At 39.3% G+C, this 12,824-nt stretch overlaps 1 protein-coding gene across 1 annotated transcript in view; it reads right to left on the bottom strand.

Moving 5' to 3' along the window:
- Window positions 1-11,782, bottom strand: part of LOC111667199 (mitochondrial adenyl nucleotide antiporter SLC25A23-like) — a 21,827-nt gene extending 10,045 nt beyond the window's left edge. Inside the window, exons 1-6 of the mRNA XM_023422826.2 lie at window positions 11,174-11,782; window positions 5,607-5,730; window positions 5,372-5,459; window positions 2,905-3,016; window positions 2,418-2,576; window positions 97-249 (exon numbers count right to left, since the gene is read on the bottom strand). Of these exons, the coding sequence (XP_023278594.1) occupies window positions 97-249; window positions 2,418-2,576; window positions 2,905-3,016; window positions 5,372-5,459; window positions 5,607-5,730; window positions 11,174-11,389 (852 nt within the window). The 5' untranslated portion in view covers window positions 11,390-11,782. The remainder of the gene's footprint in view (window positions 1-96; window positions 250-2,417; window positions 2,577-2,904; window positions 3,017-5,371; window positions 5,460-5,606; window positions 5,731-11,173) is intronic.
- Window positions 11,783-12,824: the final 1,042 nt, after the last annotated feature.

Here is a 12,824-nt window from a genome sequence, read left to right as displayed (position 1 = left end):
GGTTTCCCCTAAATGAATACATTTGTCTCAGCTTTCAGTGACTTGCACAAACATTCAGTGACAAGCTAAGTGTCAGTAAATGGTTAGAGTGCTGACCTGTTCATAGGCCATAAACTTAATGGCAGATTCAGGAGCAATCTTGAGGACGTTGATACCGTTTCCCCTCCAGAGTGAGGAGACACCTCCCTCCTGGACCATCCCCCTCAATCCGGACCACAGATTAATGCCCCGAGACGTGGAGCCGTGCACCTGCACACACAAACAATGGCAGGTCAGTCATCTCATTACAACCTCTGCTAATATAATGTGCACATGTAACCACCCTGAACACAACTATATGCAAATATTTAGTGATATTCATAACGCCCCCTTGTGGCAACAGGAAATGTTATGTTTTACACGTTGATGCACTAATCCTAGAGGGTTGACCACACCCACGTCAAACTTCGTCATCATATGCTTGCAAGAAGTTGAATATGCTTCATAATCAAAACTGTTGATAAGAGTCCCGGCCTGAACACATCTACATGCATGTATTTACTAATGCTCATAGCGCCACCTAATGGAAATATGAAATATGATTAAAGTCTCACACTGAAGACATGTGGATACTAATATTATGTCATTGTGTGGTCTCATGCACAGCTCCATGCCTGCCTATTGTATGGCCTCTGGCTCCACCTGGTGGACAAAGTTAAGAATGCAGATAAACATGCAATCCCTTCAGTGGCTTTAACACTATTACACGTTTCCAGTCTTCCCTAGATTTCACATGTTTGATTACAGTCTCACACTGAAAACATCTGCATACTAATAATTATTCTCAGTCACAGCGCCACCTACTGAAAACAGGAATTAACTCTTGAGTGAAAGTCATTTGATTTACATGACATTTTCATTATGTGATCTGGTACAGAGCCTCATGTGTGCCTATTGTGCGCTCTCTGGCCCGACCTAGTGGTTAAAATTTAGAGTGCATATAAAAATCCCGTACATCTTCTCTGCTGCCACACGATCTTTTGCAAGAAATCTTAACCCCTGGGCACGGAGTCCAGTGGTTGCTAGGGTGCTTGGCTGCTTTACCCAGCCTGCTGCCTGCTCAAAATGCTTTACACCATGAGTCAAATTCACCCATTCACACAGCCTTCACACAGCAGTTGCTATATACACAGCACATCTCTATCATGCACACGCATACACCAATGAGCAATTTGGGGTTCAGTTTCTTGCCAAGGACACTCCGATGCGTGGACTGGAGGAGTGAGGGAATGTACCACCATCTTCTGATTAGTGGATGACCCGCTCTACCTTCTGAGCTACAGTATCTCTATCCTTTGATGTAGAATCCTCCACCGAGGTGAATAACGATACTGCTGTAAGAATGATCAACCCTGAAACCTAAATAAAAAGTGCTTTTGGGTCTTCTAATTATCGTTCTCAGAGAGGAACAGCAACATAAGACCTGCAGTAATGGGGGCACTGGAAACAAGCGTCCACCTGATGAAGCTAAGTCTAATATTCACTCTCCTATCAACTCTGGTCTGGTTCCTCACCAGCTCCTGAGGGAAATATCTGGCTCTGTGTTCTCCGGCTGTTCTCTAACTGTGTGTGTTTGCTGTTTGGTGCTGAGCAGGTAGTGGTAGTGGATTTTTACAGGGTTTTCTCTGAAATCAGCTGCTGCTGTGGCAGAAAATGATTAGAGAGCAGTGAGAGTGAACCAAAAAGTATAGTTTGCAGACTGGAAAACCACAACAATGACTTTAAAACCGGGAACTGCAGAGTCGGCTCATCTGTATAAACAAAATATTGATTAAAGCTGCTTTCACACTCCAAATTCAATGAAGAGAGGCATTGGGCATTTATCTAGGTTTAGACTTTTAATCAATAATCACTTAATCACTTATTTTACTGCCTCACTTCAGAAAATGATGACAATAAATGAGCTGATCAGTGTCAGTTATTCTCTATTACCTAAACGGTTAGTGATATTTCAGGGTTTTAACATGGGTGGAGCTGGCAGCACTCCAACCACCCACACAACCCACCATGTGCTTTATCACTCTATGTGAGTGTGAGTGAATATCATTGTAGAGTGAGCTTCAGACTTAAAAACAATGTTGCCGCATCACATTCACTAACAGCTGATGTGGAACTGTTACAGCTGTTAATACTATAAATATCCTGTTGTACTTTCATTGTACATTTTACAAAACTATTGTATGATATTATTATTATCATTATTATTACTATTATTATTATTATTTTTATTGTTATTATCATATTAAATACCATGATCAGGGGAATGTTGTGGAGAGCCTGCAAACTGCATATTTGCTCTACAATAAATGCCTAAGACAAGACTATACATAATGCATCGTATAAAGTACAGTTTACATAGCCATAATTAAATGACCCACTTGCAGGAAAACTTTGAGGCGGTCCAGAGGAGCGGTTCCTGTTCGGGACACTGCCCCTGCCATGGCTCCAGCAACAAGCTGCCTCCACACCAGACCTGAGCGCCGCTCCTGCTCTGAGAACTCATCTGGCACTGTCAGATGTTCCCCGATGTCAAACATCTATCACATCAGAAATTAGAGGCCAGATCTGTAGTATACAGTACAATATAAAGTTCCACCTCTTCTTCTGTACCATCACTTAACAATACACCACACAAATCTACACCTATGTTTATAATTACTGATTAACGTAGCAATTAGTTATCACCATATGTTGTTTAACCATCTCTCATTTGTCTGTTCATTTCCTGCTTTGTTTTACTTTGTAAAATAGTGCCACTTCCTGCTTATGATTTCAGAAGTAAAAAAATGTAAAAAATCACCTTTATGATGTCATTATTGTCATTATTATTTTATCATTAACAATCAGTGGAACCTGATGACTCACATGGGAGTGTTTCCAGTAGTGCACAATCTCCTCCATGTTGTGGAAAGGGTTGAACAGGAAGTGATCTCGCCATTCATTCCAGTCAATGGTCATAGTGCCATCCCTGTCCATACTGGGAGAGAGAACACAGACAGTACTGTGTCATCACCAGATCACATACAGCTTTGACATCCCTCTTTGAACACTGACTAAGTTGAACGACTCCAAACCAGGGGCCTCAGTCTTTTTTAACACGTGTTTTGTTGTGGAATAAAAGTTATGGAAGCATGACTTTCAAAATAAGGGCATATTTAGTGGAAGACAGCTCCATTAAGAACAGCTCATTCATAAACCTGCATCAGGGCACTGGACCTGCAGTGTTCATGTTCTGACACCATTCTTCTGTTAAAGACCCTGCACTCCCCTTTCAGTCGTTTTCACATATTCTGGCTCATTAGACTTGTGCTCAGTTTAAAATTTAGTTTTTTGTTATGTTTTTTCAAATACACAGATAGCCAGAGTTTGTGTTATATGCAGCATGTTATATCAATTCAATAGTTTTAAGGTATTAATGGCTTTTTTGTTTTTAACATCAGATAAATTGGTGCTATATTGCTTAAATTCATTAACAAAGAGCAGGAAAGGCTTGGCTTCGTTCTTGACCATTTTTTCTAATGCATATGGAATTGTCCAAAAGTAATAAAAAGTTGAATTACATATATGTTTAATCTTATCTTGAAAAAAACATAGTATTACATCAAACATAACTATTTCAATATTCACTTTTAGTTTTCTTTTTCGGAAAGTTGTCTACATCAATCCCGAACAGTCTTGTATATATATATATATATATATATATATATATATATATGCAGTGAAAATAGATGGCAAATACTCTGAACACATGTTTAACTCTGTAATATCTTGAAAGACACCTCTTTAAATTTGTTATCAATACAGTATTAATCACAGATCCTCCATGCTTTTTTCCCACAAAATATCACAAATACGTAAGACCAAACACATTGAGATGATGGGACAGTAACATAACTAAGAGTATTCCTAATGATTTTGTTAGAGCACTTCTCTTTCAGGATATTAGTTTCAAAATTATAAATACTTCCCACCCAATCTTCAGAATGAATAGGAAGGTTTACAGCACCCGAGTTTGCTGACAGTATAAAGCCACTTTCTGGTATAGCACTGAAAACAATGGCACACCGCTCAGTTTGAAGTGGAGCAGGGTGTGTGTGTCTGAATCATGAGGTCACCAAACCACATGAACCAGTAAGACTAATCATGTCGGTCGAACCGCTCCCAAAAAAGGAGCAACAAGCGTAATCAGAGCATCAGACAGCTGTCAATCAAGCTCTGTACACGCCCGAACACACACAAAACACCTGTGTAGGTGAACAATGAACAAACTCACAACACACAAAATCCAGTGACACAACAATTCACATGTGACTATATGTTTTGTGTTTTCTTCACATTGGCTTTGCTTTCTTGTTTAGAGTCAAAAACTAATAATTGCACAATAAATAAATAAATAAAAAATAAAAATAAAAAAACAGAATGGCAACAAAATATGAAAAGACCATGAAAAATTGTTGAACCAAATAAATAATAATAACATTTCATCTTTTATATGTTTTACGGGCTTTTCATGAATAAATGTATTTTCACAGATAAAGAGACGTGCAGTAAGTTACCTGAGATAGTGACATTATGTTTGGGATGAGTTGGACTCAAACTTCCTGTTTGACCTCTCATGAACAAACTGTTATAAAACTCTAACAGCAGATATTCAAATGGACTCATGTGGGATTTATGAGATATGGAGCAGTGCACACCTGTGGAACACCAACTTACACCTGGTGGACACCTTCCCTACCTGTTTTTAAAAAGAAACTTAGAAGAAACATTAATAAGCTCTCGGATGGGAATAAGGGTGAACTAATAGTGATTTGGTTTATGTATTTTTCTTTTTCTTTGTATCTCTGGTTGATAGATCCAATTAAATATCTGTATTCCCTCCACTGTATATATCGTGTTGTTTTCTTTCATTCAATCCGTCTTTCTTTCTTTTTTCCTGTCTTTCTTTCTCTATGATTTAATTTTTATTTTTACATTGTGGTGAGGTTTCACATAAGCCCCTCGATGGGTTTCTTACCTCAGCTGCACATTCTCTCCTTTAAAAAAACTATATACAATTTATTTGTAATGTTTTATATGTGTGAATAAAATCAACCAACCAACCAACCAACCAATCAATCAATCAATCAATCAATCAATCAATCAATCAATCAATCAATCAATCAATCAATCAATCAGTGCTGTCCTGTAAACATCAGACAGAGATACTGAGCAGATGTGAAGCCAGTGTATTTCCATGTGGTTAGTGAGTAGTTCTCATAAAATCAGAAAAAGTATTTAGTAGGAAATGTATGTTTTTCGTTTTGCCTGCAGTCTCCCACACACTCTTCACCTCTGCAGTATTCTGGAGGCCTGCTCCATGGTGACCTCCACCCCGAGCTTGTGCAGCGAGTGCTGGATCTCGGCCACATCAATTCGACCTACAGGGAAAAACAGGAAGTTGTTTGTTCAGTCCATATAAAGATGATATTCATGTTTCATGTTTGCTAATGAAAAAACAAGGATGTTTGTAATTGATGGAGAGCTTGTGTGTGTGTGTGTGTGTGTGTGTGTGTGTGTGATTGCACCATCATTGTTGCGGTCAAGGTTGTGAAAGATGAGCCGCAGCCTCTTCTCGTGAGCCCGCAGGTACTGAGAAAACTCCTGGAAGTCCAGCAAACCATCGTGGTTGATGTCACTCTCCAGGACGATCTGCAGGGAGAAGCGCCAGTCATTCAGCAGGGTGGAGACAGTGGGTGGAGATTTCTGAGGTATGTGTGCACAGGTGAAGACATTTTAACAGTGAAGATGGCATGGAGATGTTGGTAGGGTGGGGTGGGGGGGGTTTAGAGGGTGAGGACAGGATGTAAGGCTCTGTGCTCCCTGTGAAGGTCAAGAAGTAAAACACAGCCTACCTGTCTGCAAACACAACCTCTCCTCTCTAGAAAGAGAGACAGAAAATACACGACTAGTTCCTATGCACCGAGAGGAGGAAACACACTCAGGTACTGTTACTGTTCTGTGCTATAACCTCAGTACAAGCACAGCTACAAGGTGTAGAGACATTTGTTTTTAATAATCTTTTTATTCTGGATTCAACAATGGATATCGAAATATATGATTACAAGTCGTTCCCTTTTTTTCATCACAGGAACATCGACCAGGCCCTCAAAGAAGGAATTCAGAATATACAAACATTGTCTCTGTATAGAAAATAGCACTAATAATAAATTATAATTTATAAATAAATATATCAAATATATAAAGCATACAACATTCAAATACTTCGTCCTTGAGTCCAGGTTAACGTTTTTACCAAATCTGAAGTTCCCTCAAGGCTTACTGAGATATCACGTGAGGTCACCCTGCCCGAGTACTTTGACCTTTGACCCCCAAAATCGAATCAATTCATCCTATACTGTTAGTGAACGTTTTTGCCAAATCTGAAGAAGTTCTGTCGAAGCGTTTCTGACACATCGTGTTGATAAGAATGGGATGGACGGACAGACAACCTGAAAACAGTATGCCTATGGCTCTGACTGTCTCCAGTGCAGAGAATTAAAAAATAAATGTATAAGTCACTTTTTGGGCTTGGGCAGAAATGACAGATTTGCATCACCCACACATCATCAGTGTATTCTTCGTATTTCTATTTCATATATTTTACTGCACTGAGACAAAACAAAATGACTAACTTAGTGAAGCACATACTCTAATTACATTAACACTCAATTTGAATTAGCTGGAAATATAGAAATGAATCATTGTCTTTAGTTTTTCTATAATTGCTACCAGCTTTCTTTTGAGTAAATGTCTTGGAAATAAATTGGAATTTACTTCGGAATTATGGACCTGTAAAATAAAGCGAGACCCAAAACAAATGCTGTATTGGATTCAGTTGGCAGATAATTGTTTGTCTGTTTGTTACCAGGAAACCAAAAACTTGTCACCAGGCCTCAGTGAAATCTGATGGAGGGATGGACAACAGAGCAACAGAGCAGGGAGTAAAGGATTAGGGTTTGGTGCAGAGCCTGAATTCTTTCAAAGGATTTCTTTGTTTCCCCAGATATGACTGCAGAACGTAGCTCACTGTCTCAAGTACCTCAGATTTAATTTATTCTACTTGACCTGCTGAGAGTAAAAAGTCTGAGTCAGAGCTGCCCAGACAGCGGTGCTGTGGCGGGTTTGTTGGTAGCAGCTTTGAACATCTGAACGTCCTGAGCATGTGTTTTTGGCTGATTATACACTGCCACTGTGTGTGTTATGTTTTCTAAACCTGTGAGAACTAGTGAGACTTTTACACGTTCAAAGAGACATTTGTGTGAAGTGAAGTAGTTTGGTTGTCCCTCATTTGTTCAGGGGAGTCCTTTATGACTAGAACATAAGACAGTTTTAATTTTCTGCAAACGCTGCTTGTGTCTCCTCAGAGACTTCCTGTACATGTCCTGTACATGTAGAGCAATGAACAACTGCTTGATGGAGGAAGATCAGAAAATGCTAATAGGTGTTATTTTTTAAGCCAATGATAACAAAATAACACATTTAAAGAAAATGTCTTTTATCTAAATAGAATTTTTTGTGAGTGGGTATGTATTGCATCTCTTGCAAATTTATGTTAAAGTGTTAAAACTTCTGTCTTCTAGTTTGGAGGACTTGTGCATGTAGCCTGGTCAGGCTTTTAATTTTATTTTCTCTGTAATGCCTACTTGGCTCGAGCGATATCCAAAATGTAATATCTCAGTACAGTACAGTCCAAATATCGCAATATATTATATTATTTTTATGATATAATAACAATAATGTTGTCATGTAATATAATATATAATAATATATATAATATATTATTGTATTGTATGTATCAGTTATAAGCGATGCTGCCACTAAACAGCACTTCAAGGTTTTACTTATCACATATCAAGGTACAGTGCACAGTAAACAAAGTAGTGAATGAGGGTCAGACTCAGCAGCAGGACAGACTGAGCAAAACTGCAAAAAAACGAATAATTTTTTCCAATACCATGAAAAATATTGAAAACAGCAGGAAATATTGTGATATAGAACATTATGGAATATCTTAGAGGTAAAAAGAAGACATTTAGCAAGCGACTCACTCCCACTGACAGCGATGTCTGTACGTTCTTTACAAATCCTCACATTTTCACAGGTTGTGAAGTTGGTGCAGCAGAGAAGGTCTCTGAGTCTCTGTATGTGGATGGTGTGGATGGTCTGGCTGCTGTAGGCAATAGTTTGTGCTAAAAAGAGTCATCGTCATAAACATTCAAAAGCCTGCTGCAGTCAAATGCAAAAATAAGTAGATTACAGTAAAGTGATGTAGGAGCCAGACTGACATCCCAGGTCAGCAGTGTAGCAGCTTTGTGTTACACAGACTGTTAAAATATTCATCCACAAAGGGTTCGATTCCTCTGCAAACTGTAGCAGTCTTTATATGGTGTTAGAACCAGGCCACACAAATTAGTAACTGTTAGAGGTTGATTAATGACATGGAATCACAGTCTCACCCCAGAGACTTGACTGCACTGTTTTTTTTTTTTTTTTTGGATTCATACTATTAAAAGCCAGAAAATGGCTTCTTACTTAGGTTACGTTACTTAATATTTCAAATACTATTTTATATATTACACTGCTAAATGTTCATTTGTTATGTCTGTATTTGATAGTGGTATTGTGGAGAATGACATGGAGCCTATGGTCTCAGTCAAACTGGGGACTCACTTCTCGAGGAATTTAGGCCCATGTGCTCTACACCCTAAGGTCATGCTGCAATGCTATATTTTCTAATGTTGAAGATACATTTTGTCTGTCAACACCATAAATAATATACACATGATATATGAATATGATTAAGAAAGTAATGGTATATGCCTCTATAAACAGGTGATGAACATTTTGTATATTATATATCTATTATTATTACTTTTTCAAAAGTAAGATACTCAATAACAAGTTTTACTTGATAAGTCAAAGTTTTGACTAACAAAATTATGAGACAGTAAAATCGCAACAGTGGAGCGGGAATATCACTGACTGAAAGTTACACCGCTGGTCAGTGTTGCCAACTTAGCATCTTTGTCTTGTACTGATGTGTTAAGAATGGCGCTGGGCTAATGGCATGTACCCTGTTGACATAACGGCTCACCTCAGACTGGTGGACTTTTTTGTTGCTTTTGGACTGTGTAGTACAATTGCTAGTGATGTTACGTGAGATGTTCGAAGTGTGTGTCGAGTACAGTTCTGCTTTTCCAGTGAAGCGCGATGCGTGTATCATTTTAAATGTATGACTTAACTGATGACATGTGAAGCCTCGCTTCTTGTCTGTACCACATGACTGCTTTTCGTGGTGGTTCGAATTATGGAGCGACCGCGACATAAGACCTCTGAGAGAAATGATATTTAATAGTTTTAGGTTAATAACACTGATTGACATTGACTGGTTGTATTTGCAATGGATCCACCAAGGAAAACTAAGACTTATCCAGTTTGACAACACTTTGGTCTTATTTCTTCTAATAAAGTACAACCATAATAGTATACATTTATTATAAATGCTTTATGTGTATTGAAATATATTTTTTAAGCACATATGTTGATTGATTGATTTTACATTGAAAGTAGTTGCAGCTTACAGTTTTTCCACGACAGTTTTCAGCTACATCCTTAATTTCACACATTGACCATACATGGTCCAGACATTTATTAAGTTTTATAACGAGATTTACTAAGTCAAAATTATGACTTTCTGTATCTTTTTACTAACTAATTCAAAATTAAGACGTAGGAAGTCAAGTTTTTGCAACCTTTATCTCAATTTTTTTTTTTTTTTTTTTTGGGGGCCTTTTATGCCAGTGCAGTAGAGAGAGCAGAGAGAGGGGGAATGACATGCAGCAAAGGGCTGTCCAATGTGGGACTCGAACCGGGGCCAATTGCAGGACCTTAGCCTCTGCACATGGGGCGGATGCTCAACCAACTGAGCTACTCGACGCCCCTTTATCTCAATTTTGACTTCTCTTTTATTAGCCATGTTGTGGCTGCCTTGGTTGTAATGGAGAAAACAAGACTGTAACCCCTTACACTTAGTGCTCTCATACTTTAATGATACAGCATTTCTTTGAATGTAACTAGGAAGGTTCCCAAGTGTTTGAACTGACTCTCAGTTACCACATTTCTTTGCAATGACACAGAACTAGCTGAATGTCTGCTTTCATACTCAGGGTTCTTCTAGATGCTCTAGATTCAAAATGATGCATTTCTGGAAAGATGTTTGAATTTGGGTTTGGATGGAATTCCTAAAATGAATGAAAACCAAATATGAAAATTACCCCAGAATGATCTTGTTATATGACGGCTGAGTAATACTACAATATCACAATGATCGTTTATCTCTCTTTATGATGCCCACATTCTTTTTATTTTGTTTTTACTTTTTTCCATTTTCTGTGATTCTATAAGAAATATTTAAATTGAGTTGTGAACATTGAAGATGGAAAGATGTGGACCACTAACAGCCTTTATATTACAACTTATTTTCCCCAGTTGTGAGGTAGAGTTCACAACATGCTCTGGCATTCAGGTGGTTAAACTTGTGAGAACACCGTTACTAGGCATCAGACCACAAAGTGGACCACAGAGTGGATCTTGGACACTCCAGCCAGTCGAGTAGAGACAGATTAGATGGGAGAGACAGTTCAGTGGTTTCATATTCAGTTTTTTTTCCCTGTGACATCCAAGAAACTTCAAACACACTACTGTAAAGTTTAAATCTAAGAACTGTACTGCGGCCTCAAGCTTAAAAGTTAATTTAACATGGTTCAGTGCTCACAATCAAATAGACTGTGCACAAACAAACAGGTAGCTATAACAACTTTTACTGCATTTACACAAATATTACTTATGTCACTGGGGAGATACAAAATCATGTGAGTAATGGACACTCCCCTCTTCATCACCTTTTATTACAGAAATTAGCTGGTGTAAGATATTGTTACCTCTCATTTAGCCTATATGACAAAAATTGTTTACATTTCTTGCTATATTCTATCTAAATCTTAATACAGGGCAACACTCATTTTCCTTCAGGACAATAAAGCCGCTTAAGTGTGTGTGCACCTGTCCTAGCATCAGTGTCCCGTCTCCTCACCTCCTCCGCCTCTCCCCGGTGCAAACCAAGAGCCGCAAGTCCTGTCCTCAGCTCGCTGATGTCTACCCTGCCATCTTTATTCAGGTCCAGCTGCTCGAACAGCTCCGCATATCTCCTCTCTCTCTCCGGGTCCAGCGACGCTCCGCTGCTGTCTCCGTTCTCTTCGTTTCCTCCGCGGTGGGTCCGGACGCTGAACCGCTCCTCGTCTTCGCCCATGTGAAAGAGGGAAAGCCGGTGCTCGTTACTGGTCGACTGTCGATGTCACATAACACTGTCACAACCGGGACGAGGTTTCTCCTTGTTCCAGGAGAGACAAGAGCGCTGCGCTGTTCCCGCCGCGTTCTCTACCGGGGAACGTGCCTCCCGGGAGGATGGATGGATGCGGCTTTAGACGAGCTAGCGTGAGATTAATCCTCGTCTCAGTAACACGCACTCCTTCAACTCACTCAGATATCTCCGTCACGCGGAGGATGAGCAAGCGGTTTTTACCGCAGTCTCTCAAAGCACATCTGTGCGCGCGCTCACACTGTCTACACTAGTACAGTCACGCGATACCCGGTATCTGTATATTAAAGTCGGTAAATGTCAAAAAACCAAACCAGCATCAGAGGGAAGCAACCGCTCTCAGTGATGACGCGCGGCTCTGCAGCATCACACGAGACGCACGGCATCTTCGGCGCGCGCGCTCACGGCAGTACACCATCCAGCACAGGAAGAGAGAGAGAGCGAGAGAGAGAGTCGAATATAGAGAGAGAGGGTACTGAGTTCAAACCGTTTACTGCAACTACGTGCAAGAAATGTGTTGTATTTATTTATTTAGATCCAGAATGTAGCCAGAATCTCTTCCTCCTTGTATTCCTCTATTCAGACTAGTTTCAGGTTACATCCCTGTTTATCCAGTCATATAAAATATGAACCATTTGTGTGAAATTTCTTGCTGGCTCAAAAGTGTTTTGTGAGGTCACACTGACCTTGACCTTTAGCCTTTGCCACCAAAATCTAATCAGTTATTCCTTGAGTCCAAATTAATGTTTTTTTACCAAATTTACAGAAATTCTCTCAAGGCATAATGGAGATATTGCATTCACAAGGCCAAAGCCACGTTTTGTGAGGTCACTCCTTAACCTTCCCCTTTGACCTTTAGCTACCAAAATGTAATCAGTTTGTCCTTGAGTCCAGGTGCCAAATTTGAAGAAGTTCCTTCAAGGCGTTACAGGGATATCCATAAGAATGGGATGGATGGACAGACGAACATTGAACAACTGAAAACATTATTGATCCAGCTCAAATACTGCTAAGTTCAGGAGAGTCTACTAACCTAGTCTAATAAGTAGTTTAATATAACCAAGGTTAATGAGTCACAAAGATTAATCAAAATTGAGTTGAGTTAGAATACTTTCATTTTAATTGCTTTTTGTGAATAGGTCAGTTGTTTACCTTTGTAAGTATTTTATAAGTAAACTCCTGCATGATTCATCTCTAGTTTTTATTTATTCACTTATTTATTTATTATTAGGGCAGCATGGTGGAGCATTGAGTGGCACTGTCACCTCACAGCAAGGAGGAACTATGTTTGAACCCTGGGCCTGGGTCCTTTCCACCCACCCACCCCACGACCCTACGATAATAGATAGATGGATGGATTATTTGT

This window comes from Seriola lalandi, unplaced genomic scaffold, assembly GCF_002814215.2.
Source record: "Seriola lalandi dorsalis isolate HSWRI2012SDOR001 ecotype SW California unplaced genomic scaffold, Sedor1 jcf7180002054686, whole genome shotgun sequence".
Taxonomy (NCBI): Eukaryota; Metazoa; Chordata; class Actinopteri; order Carangiformes; family Carangidae; genus Seriola; species Seriola lalandi.
The sequence above is the reverse complement of the archived record's forward strand: the minus strand, read 5'-3'. Positions and strand labels throughout refer to the sequence as shown.